Consider the following 21,510-nt stretch of genomic DNA (forward strand, 5'->3'; position numbering starts at 1 on the left):
ATTTAAATATTATTTTATACTAATAATATGTTGCGTGACAAATTCAATATTGTTACGTCACTTTGTTACAATTTATGCATTAGTGTCAATCACAGTTCAGAGGAGGGTTCAAATCCCATTAATAGCGCAGCATCCTTTTCCCGCTTTTCTTCCCCTTTCCTAATATTTAAACAACAACAAAAAAAAAAGTATCACAAGCTCGAAAGGCTATTATATCCAAATTCTTAGCTAATAATGGGATTTTGCATCAAATAAGTTGTAGTACTACTCCACAGCAGTGATTAGTGAATGTCTTCTTTCTACTACAACCAGAACTATTTGCAGGTGTTCAAGCCCCATACTTCAAATTAAAACCCCTTCTGCAGTCCTTCTAGCTGTCAATCCATGTTATTAATTAACTCTCATCATCATAAAATCATTGGTTGTTTATGTCATTATGTCCCTTTCCTCTGTTCAAGTGCAGTGGAAGAGCAAATTTCCATGTCTTTGTAAATTTTATGCCAATTCCTTGAAGTAATACAGACATCCATCTGAATCTAAGGTGTATATCCTTTTGATATTTCAAAGTGTATTTCCTAGTTCTCCAAGGTTACACTTTTTCCAAAAAATGATTTGTTCTATTAGTTGTCTGTGTTTAGAGAAGGGAACAAGGTGACAATCTAGCTAAATTGAGTAGAACTAATAATATTATAATCTATTTCTTGAGAAAAATAGTAGTACTAATATTTTTCACAGATCAATAAAGTTTCCTGTTTACCAAAAAAGGAAGTTAGTCATAGAACTGTATAGATGTTTGTTTAAGAACCATGCAACCGAATCTGACAACTGCACATTCAACTTTCTTGTGCAAGTTCTGATCTGCTGTGGATCTGTAATATGTATATATAAAACTTTGCTTCAGAGAATAAACTGAAGTTTTCCTGAGATGAGTTAACATCCAACATGAGACACAGCTACTACTCCCTCATTATAGCAACTGCACATTCAACTTAAATGTTTGTTACAAGTTGAAAACTGAGGAAAATTCTTTAAATTGTTCCACTAGCAACTGACAGAGTAGGCAGCAAGTGCAAGAAAAATACCAATCCTCTGTTTGGAACCAAAGAAGAGATGGCAAGTAAAGGGAACTTTTAAGATTCTTTTTCTTTCATCTAATATGGGCAGAAGAAGAGGAAGAAAATGACGCAGAAATTTGTATAATTGTATTTCCTCGGGCCAATGTACATGAAGTGACGAAATTACATTGACTATAGAACCATACATGTTTGCTTGGAGATGTTGGAGCAAATTGGATGATTGGGCCAAAAGCTACCCCTCATCCACTCATTCTCCTTTCCTAATATAAACCTTGAGTCATCAACAACTTTATGACTCAAACTGGCCTTTCCTTCGCCTTCTCCTTGAAAGACTATTTTAGCAATTACTGCGCCCCAAACTGTTCAATTTGTAAAGAACTTGCTCAAGCAACTATACATATCTACCTGTTATGTGCTAATCCTCCACCCACAATCTCAAATTTTTGCTTTTTTCCATCATAATGTATTAAATCTGAGATCCTGAAAGAAAACTTCCATACGATTCCATCTGCAGTACAGCTTTACGTCTTTTTTTGTCATTTGCAGCTGGAAAATATAGGTATGATTTCAGTGCTTTAATTGTAACAGAAGGTACAGCGAAACATACTACAGCACAAGAATATCAAGCGTCTCATGCAAGCCCTGGGATCGAAGAGGTGAAGTAAAGAAAGCAAGTACAAATGCAATTATGGAGGCTGCTAAAGGGCAGAGGGGAAACTCATCAAATTGTATGCAGTTCTTATAAAGGAAAAAAGAAAATCACAGCGAAAAGATGCTTAAATAACCAAAGAAGCCTAACGAAATGCCAAAAGAACAAATGATTTAACTAGGTAAACATACGAAATACAAAATGTTCTATGACAAGAGGGATTTACAGCTGGAATAAGAATGAGTTTTCATAATTCAGACCTTATAAGATATTCTGATAACAAAATATGACACTCCTTTGTCATTAATATTGGCATTGCAAATCAGCTGGGATCCCTACACTTTACTCTACTCTTCATCATCTCAGCCCACCTAGCAAAGAGACTTGAGACCTCAAACTTTCCGGAGAACTTCATCCTCTTAGCCAACTCGTCCAGTATATCAGGCCTACCAGCCCGAGAAAAATCAGCTGCAAATTTGTTGTAGTCAAGTTGAGGTGCTTTCATGCCTTTGTCTATCATTTCTTCCAAGTATTTACAAGCCTCCATAGATCGCCCCTGCAGTATAAGCCCTCCAATGTAAACAGTGTAAGAATTTTCATCGGGACAGCAACCCCTCAGACTCATCTCCTCCCAAGTTGCATGACCCATTTCATAGTTTTTTGTCATGAAGAATGATTTCATCAACATATTGTAAGTGTGCAGAGTTGGTTGAATTCCATTTCGGATCATCTTTTTGTATAGCATAACCGCATCATCCGGCATTCGTCGATTTACTATTAATTTGATCAGTGCATTATACAGTCGTGCATCAGGTGGGCATCCCTTTTCCTTCATCTCTCTCAGCAATGCGAAGACTTTATCCATCTTCCTTTGATTTCCAAAGCCTGTTACCAAACAGGTAAAAGTTGCAGCATCTGCCTCACATCCGGAATTAAGCATTTCCTCAAAGCCGGCAACTGCTTCATCCATCTTACCCTGCTTACACAAATCTCGGATCAAGATCGTATAACTTCTTGTATTAGGTGATGGACCCTTTGCTTTCATAACCTCAAATAGCTTGATTGCATCGGACCCTTTTTTACACTTTAACAGCCCTTCCAGCATCGTGTTATGGGCGACAACATCAGGTTTAAAACCCTTATCAATCATCTCATTCCAGATTTTACCAGCATCCATCAGATTTTTTACCCTACACCAACCATTGAGCAAAACTGTATATGTTTGTAAATTTGGTGTAAATCTATGCTCCAATTTCTCAAACAATAATTGTGCTTCTTTCCCAAGCTTTGCCCTTCCTAGGGCATCAAGCAAACTATTGATTGTCTCCACCCCAACTTTAAACTTGTACTTCTTCATCAACTCAAACATCCCAATAGCTTTCTTCCGCTCTTTTGCTGCAGCAAATGCTTTCATGGAGATCAAAAACGTCTCCATTGTAAGCAAACCTTTCTCCCCCATTTCTTCAAGAATCGAGACCATAGTCTCAAACTGCCTCGCCCTTCCAAGTATTGTCATCATTGCATTATACGTTCTTGAATCGTGAGCATACCCTGGCCTCTGAGCCGCCCAACAAAAGAATCTGAATGCTGGTTTTCTAGCATGCTTGAACCTCTCTAACACATCTACTACCAAATCATGGCTTAAGTTTATCCCACATTCATCCAAAACAGCCTCCATATTCCTATCCAACGAAAACAGTTCATCAATAACCTTACTCACCCTATCCACCTCTTTAGGATCCGCCTTCGACTCCACCACACTCTCATCAGTCTCACTTTCAACATCATTATCACTTTCTAACTCACCATCATTATCTACATAACTACAAATCCCCCTACAACTCACATTTGGATGAACACCAGTAAAATAAAAACACCCTTTTGACGAAAAAGGCCAAATCTTTATGGGATTACTAAATGCCAACTTTTCTTCAGAAAAATTTACAGTACTTAACTGCCTAGAATTCAAATTCAAAAGCTTCACATCTGAATGAATATTGGTAAAATAAAAACACCCTTTTGACGAAAAAGGCCAAATCTTTCTGGGATTACTAAATGGCAACTTTTCTTGAGAAGAATTTACAGTACTGAACTGCCTGGAATTCAACTTCAAATACTTCACATCTGGATGAATATTGGTAAAATAAGAACACCCTTTTGGGAAGAGAGGCCAAATATTTCTGAGATTAGTCATTGGCAAGTTTTCTTGAAAAGTAAAGAGTGAAGTGGGGTGTGGCAAAAGAGATGAAACTTGACAATGAGAAAGATGGATACTACAATAACCAAAACCAGGAAACAAACGAGACAAGGGCAAAGAGCTACCAACAAGAAGGGAGGCTTGTTCTCTTCCTCGTAGCCTTGTGGCTTGTTGATCATCCAAAGAGGATAACTGGATGGCGGTGCTGTTGAGGAGTTGGCCATTGAAGTTGAGTAGTGAAATTGAGTGTTGAGAAGGTTTAAAGATTGCAACTTTTTCAAGATTTCTCATAGAATAGCTATTTGGAGTCCATTGAAAGTGAAGAATTTGCCACAAAGATGGGACTTTTGTGCTGGTTTTGCAGATCGCAGCGGCGAGAGTTGGGGTTCTGTAATAGGGAAGGGGCTGATTGAGTGATTGGGGACTATTTACCTGCCTCATTTATTTTAGTTTATTAAATTTGTACTCTATTTATTTTTTATATATAATTACTTTTTTATTTGAATTGTATATTTATTATGTTTGAATAAATATATTATGCACATTTAATGTTGAAAAACAAACAATCTTAATCATTCAGTGTTTAGATCTAGAGAAAACATTTTAATCATTCAGATTCAGACGTCTTAATCTTAATAAAAATAAATGAAGCCTAAAAACTTTGTTCGAGATTTTAATGATTAAGACTTATTCAAACTAAATAAGTGATTAGATCTTAATGTTCATTTTTTTGAGCGGATTGTCCTTTTCGGGTGGTCTTTAATTTTTGCCCTTCAAATTACTGGTCTTTAATTTTTGCCCTTCAAATTACTGATCTTTAATTTTTGTTTTGCGCTTAAAAAAGTGGCCGAAAATACCCCAAAGGTGCTAGGTTCGAACTCCCGCTCAGTAAAAAAAAATCGCAAGGCAAGGCTTTTGCAAAAAGTCTGTCATCTCCGGCATAGGTTCTATGTAACTTCGCCCGAATATGCCTTGCAAAAATATTATTATTTTTACTCTGCTAGATTTCGAACCCAGAACTTCGGGGTATTTTCGACCACCTTTTTAAGTTAAGGGAAAAAATTAAAGACTAGCGAATTGAAGGCCAAAAATAAAAGACCAGTCCATATGAAGGACAATCGTGCAAATTGCCCCTTAATGGAAATAAATGCACTTAATGGTCTAAGGTCTGAACGATTTAGATTCAGACCTACATTAAGTGCAAACATTTTTTTTGCGCGGATTGTCTTTCTTTTGGGGTGGTCTTTAAATTTTGCTCCTCAAATTGGTGGTCTTTAAGTGTTGCCCTTCGCTGGAAAAGGTGCCGAAAATACTGAGGTTCTGAGTTCAAACTCCCGCTCAGGCATAAAAATAAAAATAATTTAGCAAGACAAGGCTTTGAGAGAAGTCTGCCTTATGCGGCATACGTTGCCTTAAGGCATAACTAAATTTATGTCGGATCCGATATAGGTTGCCTTAAGGCATAACTAAAAGTTTGCCTTATAAGGCTACTTATGTTGGATCCAGCATAACTTTAGTTATGCCTTAAGACAACCTATGCTGTCTCCGGCAGAGTTTGTCTTAAGGCATAACTAAAAGTCTGCCTTATAAGGCAACCTCTACCGGATCCGGCAGCCTTACCTTGCGAAATTATTTTTTATTTTTCTATCGAAGCCGAGGTTCGAATCCAGAGCCTCAGGGTTTCTACATGAAGGAAAGAATTAAAGACCAGTAATTTGAGGGGCAAAAAATAAAAACCACCCCGAGTGAGGGACATTCTTGCGAATTGCCCAAGTGCAAACAAATGAGGCCCTAGTGCCGTGTAATTTGTACGTTATGGTATTCTACTAAATTAATTTGGACATCCATTTAACTAGATATTGTTGAAGCAAAGTTATCGAATACATAATTTGAAAACCAGTCAAATTGATAACTTTTTGTAGAAATTGAGAAAGTGGTTGATTTTACAAAGTATAAATAGTAGTTTCAAACTTATTAGACATATATTCCAAAAGAACAAAATAATTAAAAAGCTTATCTTAGAACAATAACAAGAGCTCCCTCGGGTTCATTTTAGTTCTCATGTTCTTTTTGCATGCTCCTTTATGAAAACATTAACTAAAAAGATAATTTGACTAAATTATTCTTATTTATTCTTAAATCTCAATTAATATTACTCTCTTTTTAACCTCTCTCCAAACTTATTGAGTAAGCGTAAAGGTGGAAACTAATGGTTAATTATATTCTAATTTTTTTAAATGAGAACTATTTTGGACTATCTATATTTAGTAAAAACGACAAGTAAATTGACCGGAGGGAGCAGTATGCCTAAAATTTCAAGTTAATTACAATTAAAATTAGGCTTAATACCTAGATGGACCCTTAAACTTGACATGTTTTGTAAGATAGGCATATAAACTTATAAGGTGACCAGATAGACACTTAAACTTACTCAAAGTGTATTTTTCAAGTTTTTCAGTTGTTTTGAAAACAAAAACTATATTTTTCAAACACTCACAATTTTCATGGCCAAACAAGCCCTAAATATATCACAATTTTTTTTTTAAAATGCAAAAATAAGGCAAACACATATACATGAGACTATAAATGTGCACTTAAACCAATAAATACTCGCTAATCGCAATTTTGCAGCTTTCAATTAACTCGGTTTTTTTTTTACACTTGAATAATTAAAAAACAATAACTTTAACCAATAAAAATCCTTAAAAAAAAGAAATTTCAAATTAAGAAATTTCTAAGTTCAGTATTTCAAGTGTAAAAGAAATTTCAAATTAAGAAAACTGTAAAGCCGAGCAGAAAATCCTTAAAAAAAAGAAATTTCTTAATTTGATATTTCTTTTTTTAAGGATTTTTATTGGTTAAAGTTATTGTTTTTTAATTATTCAAGTGTAAAAAAAAAAACCGAGTTAATTGAAAGCTGCAAAATTGCGATTAGCGAGTATTTATTGGTTTAAGTGCACATTTATAGTCTCATGTATATGCGTTTGCCTTATTTTTGCATTTTAAAAAAAATATTTTGTGATATATTTAGGGCTTGTTTGGCCATGAAAATTGTGAGTGTTTGAAAAATATAGTTTTTGTTTTCAAAACAACTGAAAAACTTGAAAAATACACTTTGAGTAAGTTTAAGTGTCTATCTGGTCACCTTATAAATTTATATGCCTATCTTACAAAACATGTCAAGTTTAAGGGTTCATCTAGGTATTAAGCCTTAAAATTAATTATATGTATCTCACTAATCAGTAATCATGTCGTTCCATGATTCCATAGCTTTTTACTGAAACACTAATTGGTTTGTACCCTTTAGGCCCACCACCGAATTCTGAGTCCGGAACCTAAATGACCCAATAAAAAACGAATTGAATCAAAATACCCCACGAAAAAAAAAATGTTACCAAAGTACCTTTAACACATATTTTTTATGCGTTATGTAAAAATGTGTTAACGTTGCCTGTTTACATCCGTTACCCGAGCTTTTAAAAAAAAAAAAAAAAATTACATAACGCAGCATTTTGCTGCGCTATGCTGAGTGCTTTAAGAATAGATTGTGTTATGATAATTAACCAAACTTGTCTACTTCTATTCTAACTTTCACTTTTTTAGTTTTACTTTTAATATCCTATAGAATTTTGTTAAATTTAATATTCTAAAATTAGTTAAAATTTTAAATGTTACTATAATTTTATCCAACATTGAAATACATTTTCAAGAAAAATTTTAATTTTCAAAGGGCATAAAAGGCGATCAACATTTTGAGGATATTTTTGTCGTTCAATAGTTAGCGTTTCAACATTCATGTTAATTAATTTTAGAAATTTTTATAAAATAAAATAAAGTAAGACACTTAAATTGGTGTAGAGGGGATATTATTTTTCGTAACCATAAGCTAAATCTTATATATACATATATTTTTTAAAATAATTATAATTATTTTCTATAAAAGAAAGTAATACACTTAAATTGATACCGAAGAGATATTGTTGTTCCTAAGCATAAGCTAGGTATTAGATTTTTGTTGTCTTAGAAATGATTATAATTATTTATAAATACTATATTTTCGGTTGCCTTAAAATATAATTATAATTATTTTCTAAAAAGAAAAGTAAGACACTTAAATTGATACGAAGGGGATATTATCTTTCGTAAGCATGATCTAAGTCTTATATTTTTGGCTGTCTTAGAAAATGATTATGATTATTTAAAAAAAAATGTAAGACACTTAAATTGATACGAAGATGATATTATTTTCTTAAGCATAAGCTAAAATTTACATGTTTGGTTATCTTAAAAACTAATTAAATTATTTCTTAAAAAATAATTATAATTATTTTTTATAAGAAAAGTAAGACACTTAAATTGACACCGAGAGATATTATTTTTTCGAAGCATATGCTAAGACGGATGTTGTTTTTCTGAAGCTTATGCTAAGTGTTATATTTTTCTTGTCTTAGAAAATGATTATAATTATTTTCTGAATATTATTTTTGGTTGCCTCAAAAAATAATTATAATTATTTTCTAAAAAAAAAAAGTAAGACACTTAATTTGATACGAAGGGGATATTATTTTTCGTAAGCATAAGCTATGTCTTATATTGTGGTTGTCTTAGAAAATGATTAGTGTCTCACTTTCTTACGAAAATATAACAACAAAAATATAATACTTAGCTGATGCTTTGAAAAAATAATATCTCTCGGTGTCAATTTAAGTGTCTTACTTTTCTTATAAAAACTAATTATAATTATTTTTTAAGATAACCAAACATGTAAGTTTTAGCTTATGCTTAAGAAAATAATATCATCTTCGTATCAATTTAAGTGTCTTCCATTTTTTTTTAAAATAATCATAATCATTTTCTAAGACAACCAAAAATATAAGACTTAGATCATGCTTACGAAAGATAATATCCCCTTCGTATCAATTTAAGTGTCTTACTTTTTTTTTAGAAAATAATTATAATTATATTTTAAGGCAACTGAAAATATAGTATTTATAAATAATTATAATCATTTCTAAGAAAAAAAAAATAGAATACCTAGCTTATGCTTAGGAACATCAATATCTATTCGGTATCAATTTAAGTGTATTACTTTCTTTTATAGAAAATAATTATAATTATTTTAAAAATATATACTTATATATAAGATTTAGCTTATGCTTAAGAAAAATAATATCCCATCCACACCAATTTAAGTGTCTTACTTTCTTTTATTTTATAAAAAATTCTAAAATTAATTAACATGAATGTTGAAACGCTAATATTGAACGACAAAAATATCTCAAAATGTTGATCGCCTTTTATGCCCTTTGAAAATTAAAGTTTTTCTTGAAAATGTATTTCAATGTTGGATAAAACTGTAGTAACATTTAAAACTTTAACTAATATTTAGAATATTAAATTTAACAAAATTCTATAGGATATTAGAAGTAAAACTAAAAAGTGAAAGTTAGAGTAGAACAGTAGAAGTAAACCTTGGTTAAGTATAATAACACAATCTATTCTTAAAGCACTCAGCATAGCGCAACAAAATGTTGCGTTATGTAATTTTTTTTAATTTTTTTTTTTAAAAGCTCGGTTAACGGATGTAAACGGGCAACAAAATTCTATAGGATATTAGAAGTAAAACTAAAAAGTGAAAGTTAGAGTAGAAGTAAACCTTGGTTAAGTATAATAACACAATCTATTCTTAAAGCACTCAGCATAGCGCAACAAAATGTTGCGTTATGTAATTTTTTTTAATTTTTTTTTTTAAAAGCTCGGTTAACGGATGTAAACGGGCAACGTTAACACATTTTTACATAACGCATAAAAAACATGTATTAAATGTACTTTGGTAACATTTTTTTTCGTGAGATATTTTGGTTCAATTCATTTTTTATTGGGTCATTTAGGTTCCGGCTCTACCCTTTCACATTATTATATCCAAGACTCAAATGTCTATAAGGAAATGCCTTTTTTTCGGATATTAAAAGCTTTGCTATTAAATTTTTAATGAGTGCAGGATAACAGCATGTCAAAACAAGAATCATTTCGGCAGAACAATTTCTTGCCTCAAAAGTACCCTACAAAACATCAAAGTGCAACTGTTTCATGATTATATCGTTGTGAAATGATTTTTACTTACCTATTTTTCATTCTAATAACAAACAGAGAAAAGCATATCTTTTGGGAATTAACATATAGAAGAAAGTAACTGATTACTGACTGTTATTAAAAACCAAACAATAGTAGTATTATCTGTCATGATTAAGCAATAAGATCAAAATGCAAATTAATTAACCAAATATAAACGAATTGTTAGGTTTTTGGGTTTTCCCTTCCTATGTGGAATTGGATTAATAAACCCAATCCAATTTGGACTAGGCCAATTTTCCCCAAAATTTCCTCTCTATATATAGGATCAATTTAGGTCTTATTTTGAGAACATAAGAGTGAATTTATAACAGCCATATAGAGAGAAAAACGTGAGAGAGAAAGTAGATTTTCGTCCAGAAATTTTCTGCTACAGCAATCCGCGTTAAATTGCGTTTCCCGATTAGTTAACCGTTGGATCGTGCTGAAATTTGAACGTGGAGTTCTAAACATCTGGTTCTTCGATTTCAACGGTGAAGATCGGATTTTGTGGTCTGTAGCTCCAGTTTTCGAGTACGAACAGTAGCTCATTTTTTGGGGTGATTTCTCTCTTTTCTTCGCTAGTTTTGGTGCTATCTATTATGTATTGTTGTTCCGTGCTTGGCTTTGTTGTTGTAGTAAATTGGAGAACATTGTTGTAACTCTTGTTGATTTTAGTGGAGCTTTTGTGGGCCGGAGGTCCCGTGAATGTTTCCTCTTCACCTTGAAGGGGTTTTACCACGTAAATTTGGTGTCTCTTCCATTCGATTTATTTTTGCTTGCTTTGCTATTTTATTGTTGGTATAGCTGCTGCCTGGATTTCCATTTGTGCTAGTGTTTATTGTCTTCTCTTGGTTCAAATAGTGTGAGAAGTTTCGACTTGGGTATTTCTTCCGCTGTTACCTTGTTGTGCAATTTGGTTATTGCTTGTTTCTTCCCAACAAAGTGGTATCAGAGCTTGTGGTTGTATTTGGTTGTGTTGATTGTCTATTTGAATGATGGAGGCAAATATGATCAAGATGGTTTGTTTAAATGGCATTAATTATCATTTTTGGAAAAGCAAGATGAAAGATCTTCTATTTGTCAAGAAATTGCATTTACCTGTGTTTGCTTCTAAGAAACCCGAGTCTATTGAAGACGAGGATTGGGAATTTGAGCACTTACAGGTTTGTGGCTCTATTAGGCAATGGGTTGAAGATAATGTTCGAAATCATATTGTGAATGAGACAAATGCTAAAAGCTTGTGCGAAAAGCTCGAGACACTTTATGCTTTGAAGACTAGCAATAAAATAGAAAAGAGAGAAATCACCCCAAACAATGAACTACTGTTAGTACTCGAAAACTGGAGCTACAGACCACAAAATTCGATCGCCACCGTTGAAATCGAAGAACCAGATGTTTAGAACCCCCACTTCAAATTTCAACACGATCCAACGGTTAACGAATCAGGAAACACAATTTAAAACGGACTGCTGTAGCAGAAAATTTCTGGACGAAAATCTGTTTTCTCTCTACGTTTTTCTCTCTATATGGCTGCTATAAATTCACTCTTATGTTCTCAAAATAAGACCTAAATTGATCCTATATATAGAAGAAATTTTGGGCAAAATTGAATTGGGTTTATTAATCCAATTCCACATAGGAAGGGAAAACCCAAAAACCTAACAATTCTCCCCCTCCCGACTATGTGGAAGAAACCGCCATCCCGGCGATCAAGCAACGCTTTAAATCTAGACTCGCAGCCAAGCCTAGGACAACCTGAATAGATGACATCTTCACAAATGGAGAAACGATTTCATCAAAATCAACTCCCTTCTTCTGATTAAAGCCCTTGACAACCAATCTAGCCTTGTACCGTGAAACTGGGTTACCATCTTCATGTTTCACCCTAAAAACCCACCTGTTTTTCAAAGCTTTTCTATCTCTAGGAAGCTTAACCAGATCAAATGTATGATTATCATGCAAGGATTTAATCTCATCTTGCATAGCATCAAACCACCTTTCTTTTTCTTCACTATCCATGGCCTCATCAAAACTTTCAGGTTCTCCCCCGTCAGTCAAGAGTACAAACTCATTGGGAGAATAACGAGATGAAGGTACTTTCTCTCTAATAGATCTTCTGAGAGAACTCTTTGGAACATCAATAGCAATTGGTTGCTGGCCAACTACATCATCTTCCACTGGAGCATCAACAGCAGTATGCTGGTCATTCTAACATGATCACTATATTCATTATCAACTTGATCTTCATTATTTTGAAGATTTTATTCAGGTGCAATAGTCACAGGAACTGGTCAACATCAACTAAGCTCTTATTGCTCTGAGAATCAACCTTCTCAGCTTTGTCAAAATCTTCAATTGTCTGGTCTTCAAAGAACACAACATCACGACTTCTAACAAGTTTCTTCTCAACTGGATCATAGAAACGATAGCCAAATTCGTCTTGACCATAACCAATGAAGATACACTGCCTAGTTTTAACTTCCAGCTTTGACCTCTCATCCTTAGGAACATGCACAAAGGCCTTACACCCGAAGACTCTCAGATGAGCATAAAAGACATCCTTACCAAACCAAACTCTGTCAGGGACATCACCATCCAAAGTAACAGTAGGAGATAAATTGATAACATAAGCAGCAGTATTAAGTGCTTCTGCCGAAAATGAATCTGGCAGCTTAGCATCTGAAAGCAAACATCTAACCCTCTCAACTAGAGTTTTATTCATCCTCTCTGCTAGACCATTTAACTGAGGAGTGTTTGGAGGAGTTTTCTGATGCCGAATACCCTGCTGTCTACAATAATTATCAAAGGGACCAATGTATTCACCACCATTGTCTGAGCGGATGAATTTTAGTTTCTTCCCTGTCTGTCTCTCAACCAAGGCCTGAAAAGTCTTGAACACATCAAGTACTTAATCCTTGGACTTCAAAGGAAATACCCAGAGTTTGCGAGAATGATCATCAATAAAAGTCACAAAGTAAAGTGCACCACCACGAGAGCTTACTTTAAAAGGACCACACAAATCAGAATGTACCAACTCCAGCAAATCATGCTTTCTTGAAGGTGAATGACTCTGAAAAGAAACTCTTTTCTGTTTCCCGGCTAAGCAGTGAACACGTCTCTTTAACTTGGCTTGTTTCACTCCAGAAAGTAAATTCTTCTTAGACAAGTTGTCAATCCCCTTCTCGCTCATATGACTCAGCCTTCTATGCCATAATTCTGATGAAGTATCATTCTCCACCAAATTTACTGAGTCACCACAAATGGAGCCCTGAAATAAGTACAAGTCAGACATCTTGTAACCTCGAGCCACAACCATTGAACCTCTAATTAGCTTCCACTGGCCACCATCAACGGTTTGATCATAACCCTCATCATCAAGTTTTCCTATAGAAATTAAATTTAGCCGAACATCTGGAGCATGCTTTGTTATACCCCATTTTAACCGGGTTGAAGCGGAGTACAACATATTGGTGATTCCTGTTTATTTTGTTTTAAGGAGTCGCCACCTAATTAATTTAATGGTGAATTAGGACACCTAAACGTTAACTAAGGCAAAGTTAAAACTAAACCTCAATTAATAGTCTGCTTAACCATTGTGATTCTAGGTAAGGGCTCTATATTATCCTAAACGGAAGGGGTTAGGCATCCTTTAGAATCCGTTAACTTACGGTTATCCGACCAAACTTAGGTTAATTAATTAAGACTAAAGATATTAATGTAGCATTTTAAAGTTTTAAGAAAAATGGCTAAAGAATGTTGCTAACGTTTTAAAGGAAAACATACTAATGTTATTTAAAATAAAATTTACAGAAAACAATGACTTGCATAAAAGATGATTTTAAATGCTATTAAAATAAAACTTATAAATGTTAAAAAATAATAATGCTATATAAATAAGGCTTGTAGAAGATATAATAACTTGCATAAAAGGAGGTTTTAAAATGCTATTTAAAATAAAGCTTATAAATGTTGCTAATGGTTTAAATGGAAGCAGCATAATGAAAATGAAATTTACGAAATATGATAATTTACATATAAGTAGAAGAAGATGCGAGTTTATGCAATGTTTTAATAAATATTTAAAACGAACTAAGCGATGAGGTATTAATTGACTTTAAGTTTTAGAAGTGTGAATAAAATACAAAATAGCTAATAGATTTTCTTTTTCCATTTTATTATCTTTATTAACTATGCTTAATTAAGAATATGCGTGATTGACTCAAAACTTGAAGAGTTATTTAAAATATGTTTGAATTTATATTTGCATATTAGTGATGTTTTGAAATTAAGATAATAAGGATATGACTCCTTTAATTCGAAAATATGAATTTATACTACCAATTATTCTAGAAGTGAATATTATGGATAAAAAAGAAGAAAAAATGAAATTTATGGAATTAACTATTGAACTCCCTTTAACTAACTACCCATTACTAAAACTAACCTACTAATTCATTAGTATTCTTTTAAACTAAGAAAAACAAAAAACAAACCAAGAGTTAGTTGCATAATACAAATTAAATGCATAAAATAAATAAGGAGCAAATAACATTAAATGGGCTCTGCCCATTTTGGAACTGCTAGGATCTGTTTGCTGTTGTTGGGCCTCGGCCCAACAGAAACTTTATACACAGCTGCGGACAGGATTGACGGACGATGACCCGAGGAGATTACATTGGGCTTTTATCCCAACACCGAATGCGGAAGAAGAACGAGTCCCTCGGACTCGTATGCGATGGTCATGCATAAAAAAATAAAAGGAAAAGGATTAATACGTGATCAATAAGTAAGCTTAAACATATAAAAATGCAAACTTGAAACAAATCAGTAAATTATGTATACATACTATGTATGCCTATGATGTGAAAGCATATGAAATTTCGAACAAGTGTAGAAAAACGCAACGTACGTCCGTTCTATCTAACGATGAAATCAGAATCACGATTATTGCTAATCGGAGAAACTTGTACTCTTTGTTAAAAGATCATATGATAAAAATCTGTTTTAAACTTGGAGGTACATTTTAAAACCTTTTATGTAAGAGGGATGTTCTTTTAATTTAGATAATACACTGCTAAAGACATCAAAATGGGTCAGCAACTTTGTCTTCTAATAACACCCAACTGGAATGTGAACCAAACTAAACATGAATATGCACAGCCAGAAACATGTCTGAATACAGAGCTTAGATGGTTAAACATTTCTCAAGGTACCAATTAACACATAGGCATAAGGCCAATACTGTGGCATACATGTATGGTTTCAACCCATTTTCTTACATAAATTCAAATGACACAAGTTTGCAGGAGACTTGCTTAATCACACCAGTTGAGTCAACAACGTTATCTTATTTATCTAGGACTGTTTAGGCTATAAATAGTATATAAATCATGATTATTCAAGTGCATTAGCATACTTAGTTTGTTCGATCCAAATCACAACAACATTATACCAATTAGCATATTTAGACATACAGACTAACATCAGGAAAGCATAAGAAATGTGTCACTGATCAATGCCATATGCAGGAAGTACTCTTATTTTGAAATAAATTATTGAAGGGTCACGGCAAAATATAAACAGTTTAAACAACACATAGGAACAAAACAATACTTTAGACTACCATTGATGCACCATATACTGCAAAAGAAATAAGTGCACAGACATTGATGGACCATTTGATTTTGAGGTGTTTTGTATGCTTAACTTCAGATTGGCATAAAAGAATGGATATAGGATGTTTTGTTAAGAGACTAATGCATATTTCCTTTATATAAAGCAACTCCAGGCACTTTCTATACCAGATTGGGTGAACGCAAGCTTTAGTAATCGTATTAGAGTTTTAAATACTACTTCAAATCCATTTTATATGTAAAAACTTCATGCAACTGATTGAAATCTTTTCAACCTCTTCGTCAGATCTAAACCCCTCACGAACCCCTTAAAGAAAGAATTTCCTGGCGAATAGATTTTGAAGCATGTTTCTACTCGAATGACTAAATCATTTGGCATGCAAAATGATGAATTATAAGACATAAGGCATCCAAAGCTGACAAACTGATTGGACCTACTCATAATACAACATCAGAGTCAAATAACAACAGTTACGCACATAGACAGACTTAGGTTTAAAACTGCTAAGCATATGAACAATCCGAAATTTAATCATGCCTGAATCATAGGAAAATGCATGATTAAGCAGAACCCAAGAATACTCAAGCAAAATACTAACTAGTATTTAATAGACATCTAGATTAACAGCCCCCGACCGAACTGGTCTATAAACATATCACTAATTAATACAACATATCAAATCCTGCTTAACCAAATGATGACTGCTCATGGAACCAAACCATTCTAAACATTACAGATATTAAACTTCACGCATAAATCATATAGAGCCGTAAATTAAACTGACATAGAACAGATAAACCTAAAATGCAAAACGTAAAAAAAAAATAGGATTACCTTCTTCGGGTGCAACGAACTAAAGCTTTGAGTTTCCGATCTTACCCTCGAATACTCGCTAAATCCGAATTTGCAATATTCAGATTCAAAACACGACCAACGCAAACGAAAACAAAACGACTGGATTTCGACTCGATATTCAGAAATAAGACCGACGAACTAATATTGCTTAGGTGATTTTGCTACTGGAAAAACTTGTTATTTTTTAGAGAATTTCGGGGTTTTAGATCTGTTCTTGCAAGGGAATTTTTAGATGGCTCAAGTGTTGACACCCAATTTTGTCCCGTCTCTCTGCCGAAATACCTATTTTGCGCTTCTAATATTTTTTGGAAAAAATAAAATATATATATATATATTATGTGTTTACTATAATTATTAGCCTCTTATCAATACCGCTATTGCATTATTCTATTAATTATTCTTATTACTATTACCGCATTTTATTATTATTATTATTATTAGTATTATTATTATTATTATTATTATTATCATTATTATATATTACTATTATTATAATTCATAATTTTTTATCATTTCGGCATTTTACCAGCTTACGCACACACATCACATTTATCTTTGCATAATTAAATAATACTATTTATCTTACTGCGGATTTTCGAAATATTATTGCACGGCTAGTACAACGCCATTTTTTCTTATCCGAGCGTTGAAGATTGCATATTTTGTATTGAGAAATATTTAACACAAGTTATTTAAACAGCTATTTTATTTAAATTTAGAAGCCAAACTATTCTTTGCACTCAGTCCGTATTTTTACTTACCGGACCCCAAATCAAAGTCCGATTAACCCCTAATATTTTTTGGACTAGTCCATATCTCTTATCTCAATTTTTGGAATAATTCGTGTTTGAATTTATTAGTCTATTCTTTTAATACCCAGTCTAAAAATTGACCCAGTCCATTTACAGACTGGTCCGACCCATTTTCAAGAAAATAAGGGAACCCTAAAGGGGTTCCCCTTCATTTCTCCTCTTCGCCTTCGCCGCACCCCACCTTTCCTCCGCCTCCCTCTCTCATTTCTTTCCCACCTCATCACCGCCGCTTCCCCTCTCCACCGCTCTTCCATCGCCGCCTCCTCATCCAGCCAAACACCCCTGGCACCCCACTTCCCTCTGCTCCCTTCGTCTCCCATCTCCCCCACGTTACCCCCACTACTTTTCCGACATCATCACACCCATATCCATCATCTCCACTCACGCCCGACATCTCCACTCCTCACTGCCATTCCACTTCATCGTGTCGCTCCTCTGTTCCACTCCATCCTCACCACGTGACCCCCATCCCGCACCCATACCTCTGACACCACGTGACCATCATCTCCACCACACCCATACCCCCACGTGCTCTGACATCACCACGTTACTTCTCCCTCTGTTCCTTTCGCCATTTTTGTCTTGAACCCAAAACCCTATAAAATGGGGTTGATTCATCGATAAAGAGGGAGGACTTTTGGGATTCAGAAAATTCCCCCAAGAATTGAAGCCGAAAAATACGCAGTGTGAAAACCCCCTAAGAATCGAAGTGCTTGAATCGCCAAATTTCTCTAAAAGATACGAGTCTTTAATTGTTCTAGTTCCCCTGTTAAAACCTCGGCTTTCGATTTGCTCAATATCGTCATAAATATTAGATCCTATTCTTTTTTTTGCTGTGGATATTCGTCCGAATCCGAACATACACGAGTTCGAATTTCAAAGTGTTCGAGGTAGATATCGAAACCCTCGCCTCACTTCGCTGCGCCCGAAGAAGGTAACCTTTTCTCTTTAAACCATTTTGCTCATAGTCTGGTCTACATATGTGTGTGCTCTGTTTGGCGTTTTAGAGGAACTCGTCTTAATTTGTCTTGTGTACTGATTTTATTTTTCCTGTTTATTATGTGTTTGTTAATGTTTGTGATTGATTGTTAAAATTAATGGCTAGTTTAGCATTGTTAGCAGCTTTAGCATTATAAGTCTGTTCTGTTTAGTTTAATATAGTGTCGTTTGCTTATATGTCAGTTTAGCTGCTATTGAATTATTATCTTAATGTAGTCCAGTTTTCAGTCTGGTGTTAATTTTGGTCGTTATGATTTGTCTTTAAATATGTTGTTAGCTCTTATGTGAGTTTGGATATCACTAAACCATGTGTTTATGGATGCTGTCTAGTACCTTATTTGAATGATGCTCATGTTTAATCCATTTTAGTCATGTATTCTCATGTGATCAGGTCATGCTTAAATGATAATTTCCTCACATGCCTACTAGTTTTGAGCCTAAGTTTGCCTGTACATTTAACTGTTGTCACTTGTTATACTACATGTTTGTTAGTATGTTTATTAGCTGATAGTTTCGTATACCCTGTTTGGTACAATAGCATGCTTAAAGATCAGTTCGCTATGAGGTTCTCTCTTGCTCGACCCTTGTTTGAGTTTAAACCATTACAAAGGGGAACTCATTAATCCATGTATCTTGTACGCGATTAAGAGTATTTTTTTATTGAGCATGATACATGTCTACTGCTTTACATGAATTAAAACTGCTTGCATCTCACCATTAATAGACTTTAAAGTTAAAATATATACAGGTTTGTTTAGGACCTGTCTGAACTAGGACTTCGAATCATTTTGTGATAGTTTGTTGAATAAGATTTCACTAGTAGATGGCTAAATAATGGATTCTCTTCTTTTCAAAAAGGGTCAACATGGTTCTTTGAAACTGTTTGGATTGCCCTATGTTCAGTTAACTTGTTTGCATTACGTTTGATTAACTCCTGTAAAAAATGAGTTTCAAAATAAAGGATGAGACTAGGAAAAGGGTTAAGTTCAATAATGTTCTTGTTGTTTGATTTTCTCGGTATGATTTGGTCTTCTTAGTCCTAATTTCTCTTTTATTGTCATCTGGACACATCATTTAATTTAGATTGTTGTTGGATGTGGTTCCTAATTAGCTCGAACTAGATACCGACTCTAAATAAGCATGCTTATAGTCTTTTTTTTTTCCCTGAATCTGTTTGTTGGTATTTTTGTGTTTTTTCCGAATCTATTATGTAAGCATTCGTGAGGAAATTGCATTCCAGTTGTGTGTTATTAAAAGACAAAGTTGCTGACCCATTTTGATATTCTTCAGCAGTGTATTATCTAAATTAAAAGAACATCCCCCTTACATAAAAGGTTTTAAAATGTACCTCCAAGTTTAAAACAGATTTTTATCATATGATCTTTTAACAAAGGGTACAAGTTTCTTCGATTAGCAAATGTCGTGATTCTAATTTCATCGCTAGATATAACGGAAGTACGTTGTGTCTTCTATACTTGTTCGAAATTTCATACGCTTTCACATCATAGGCATACATAGTATGTATACATAATTTACTGATTTGTTTCAAGTTTGCGTTTTATATGGTTAAACTTACTTATTGATCATCTACTAATCCTTTTCCTTTCATTTTCATGCATGACCATCACATACGAGTCCCAGGGACTCATCCCTCCCGCATTCGGTGTTGGGTCAAGGCCCAACATTACCTCCTCTCGGGTCAATCTACACCTATAGCAGATCTAAAATATTCTGGGCTAAGCCCAACAGCAGCAACGGACCCGCAGCAACATATAAAAGAAATCTGCTGGGCCGAAGCCCAACAGTAAACAGTTTCCAGCAGTCCCAAAACGGGCTGGACCCATTTGACATTATTTGCTCCTTTATTTTATTTTCTGCATTTAATTCATATTATGCAACTGACTCTTTGTTTGTTTTGTTTGTTAACTTAGATGAACCTTAATGAGTTAGTAGGTTTAGTTTCAGTAATGGGTGGTTAGTTTAAGGAAGATCAACAATTAATTCCATAAGTTATTCTCTTCTTTTTACGTTTTATTTTGGAATAATTAATTTGCAAAATGGCATGATTTTATATTTTGAGTTAAGAGAATCGTATTTTATTCTTACTATCCTAGAAATTTCAAAACATCATTAATATGCAAACATAAATTCAAACACATTTTTTAAACTCTTCAATTTTTTGAGACAATCATGCATGTTCTTCATTAAGCATAGTTGATAATGATAATAAAAAATGGATAAAGGAAATCTATTAGCTATTTTGTATTTTTTATTCACACTTCTAAAACTCAAAGTCAATTAATACCTCATTGCTTAATTTTTTATTAAAACATTGCATAAATCCGCATCTTCTTCTATTTATATGTAAGTTATCATACTTTGTAAACTTCATTTTTATTATGCTACTTCCTTTAAATCTATTAACAACTATTATAAATTTTATTCAAATAGTATTTTAAGATTTTATTTTATACAAAGTATTAGTCTTATTTTAATAACCTTCTTATTTAAGCCTTAGCAATATGTATAAGTTTTATTTTAAGCAGTTCATATTTTTTCTTTTGAAACATTAGTAGCATTACAAGCCCACTTCTTAAAATTTAAATGTTACATCTCTAACTTCAATTAATTAACCTAAGTTTGGTCGGATAACCGTAAGTTAACGGATTCTAAAGGATGCCTAACCCCTTCCCTTTAGGATAATATAGAGCCCTTATCTAGAATCATACTGGTTAAGCAGACTATTAATTAAGGTTTAGTTTTAACTTTACCTTAGTTAACATTTAGATGTCCTAATTCATCGTTAAATTAATTAGGTGGCGACTCCTTAAAACAAAATAAACAGGAATCACCAATACGTCATACTCCTTAAATCTATCGGGTTAAAATGGGTGTGACAGCTTGGCGACTCCGCTGGGGAATTTAGGCTCTAACCATAACAAACTTAGGTTAATAGTTAATTTGTTGAATATCTTGTTTGTTTTCTTTTTGCCTTCATTATTGCTTTTCCCTTATATGGTTTTAAGTGTTTGTATTTTATTCCTTATGTAAATTTTTCTATGTAATATGTATATTATTGCTTTCCTTAAATTGGCATTTCGCTCATACTTCTTCCACTCCTGGAAAACTGACACATATTCACACACTTAAAGCGGCTTCGCAGTTTGCGCCCGT

The 21,510-nt window shown here is 33.6% G+C and overlaps 1 protein-coding gene across 1 annotated transcript; it reads right to left on the bottom strand.

Annotated features, from left to right (window-relative positions):
• Nucleotides 1–1,180: 1,180 nt before the first annotated feature.
• LOC132645311 (pentatricopeptide repeat-containing protein At3g62470, mitochondrial-like) lies at nt 1,181–4,353 on the bottom strand. The gene is made up of 2 exons (XM_060362225.1): nt 1,986–4,353; nt 1,181–1,622 (listed from the first exon to the last, which is right to left on the bottom strand). Exon 1 carries the CDS (start codon nt 4,211–4,213, stop codon nt 2,048–2,050), a length of 2,166 nt encoding a protein of 721 aa, XP_060218208.1. The 5' UTR covers nt 4,214–4,353; the 3' UTR covers nt 1,181–1,622; nt 1,986–2,047.
• Between the last annotated feature and the right edge of the window lie 17,157 nt (nt 4,354–21,510).

This window comes from Lycium barbarum, chromosome 6, assembly GCF_019175385.1.
Source record: "Lycium barbarum isolate Lr01 chromosome 6, ASM1917538v2, whole genome shotgun sequence".
NCBI lineage: Eukaryota > Viridiplantae > Streptophyta > Magnoliopsida > Solanales > Solanaceae > Lycium > Lycium barbarum.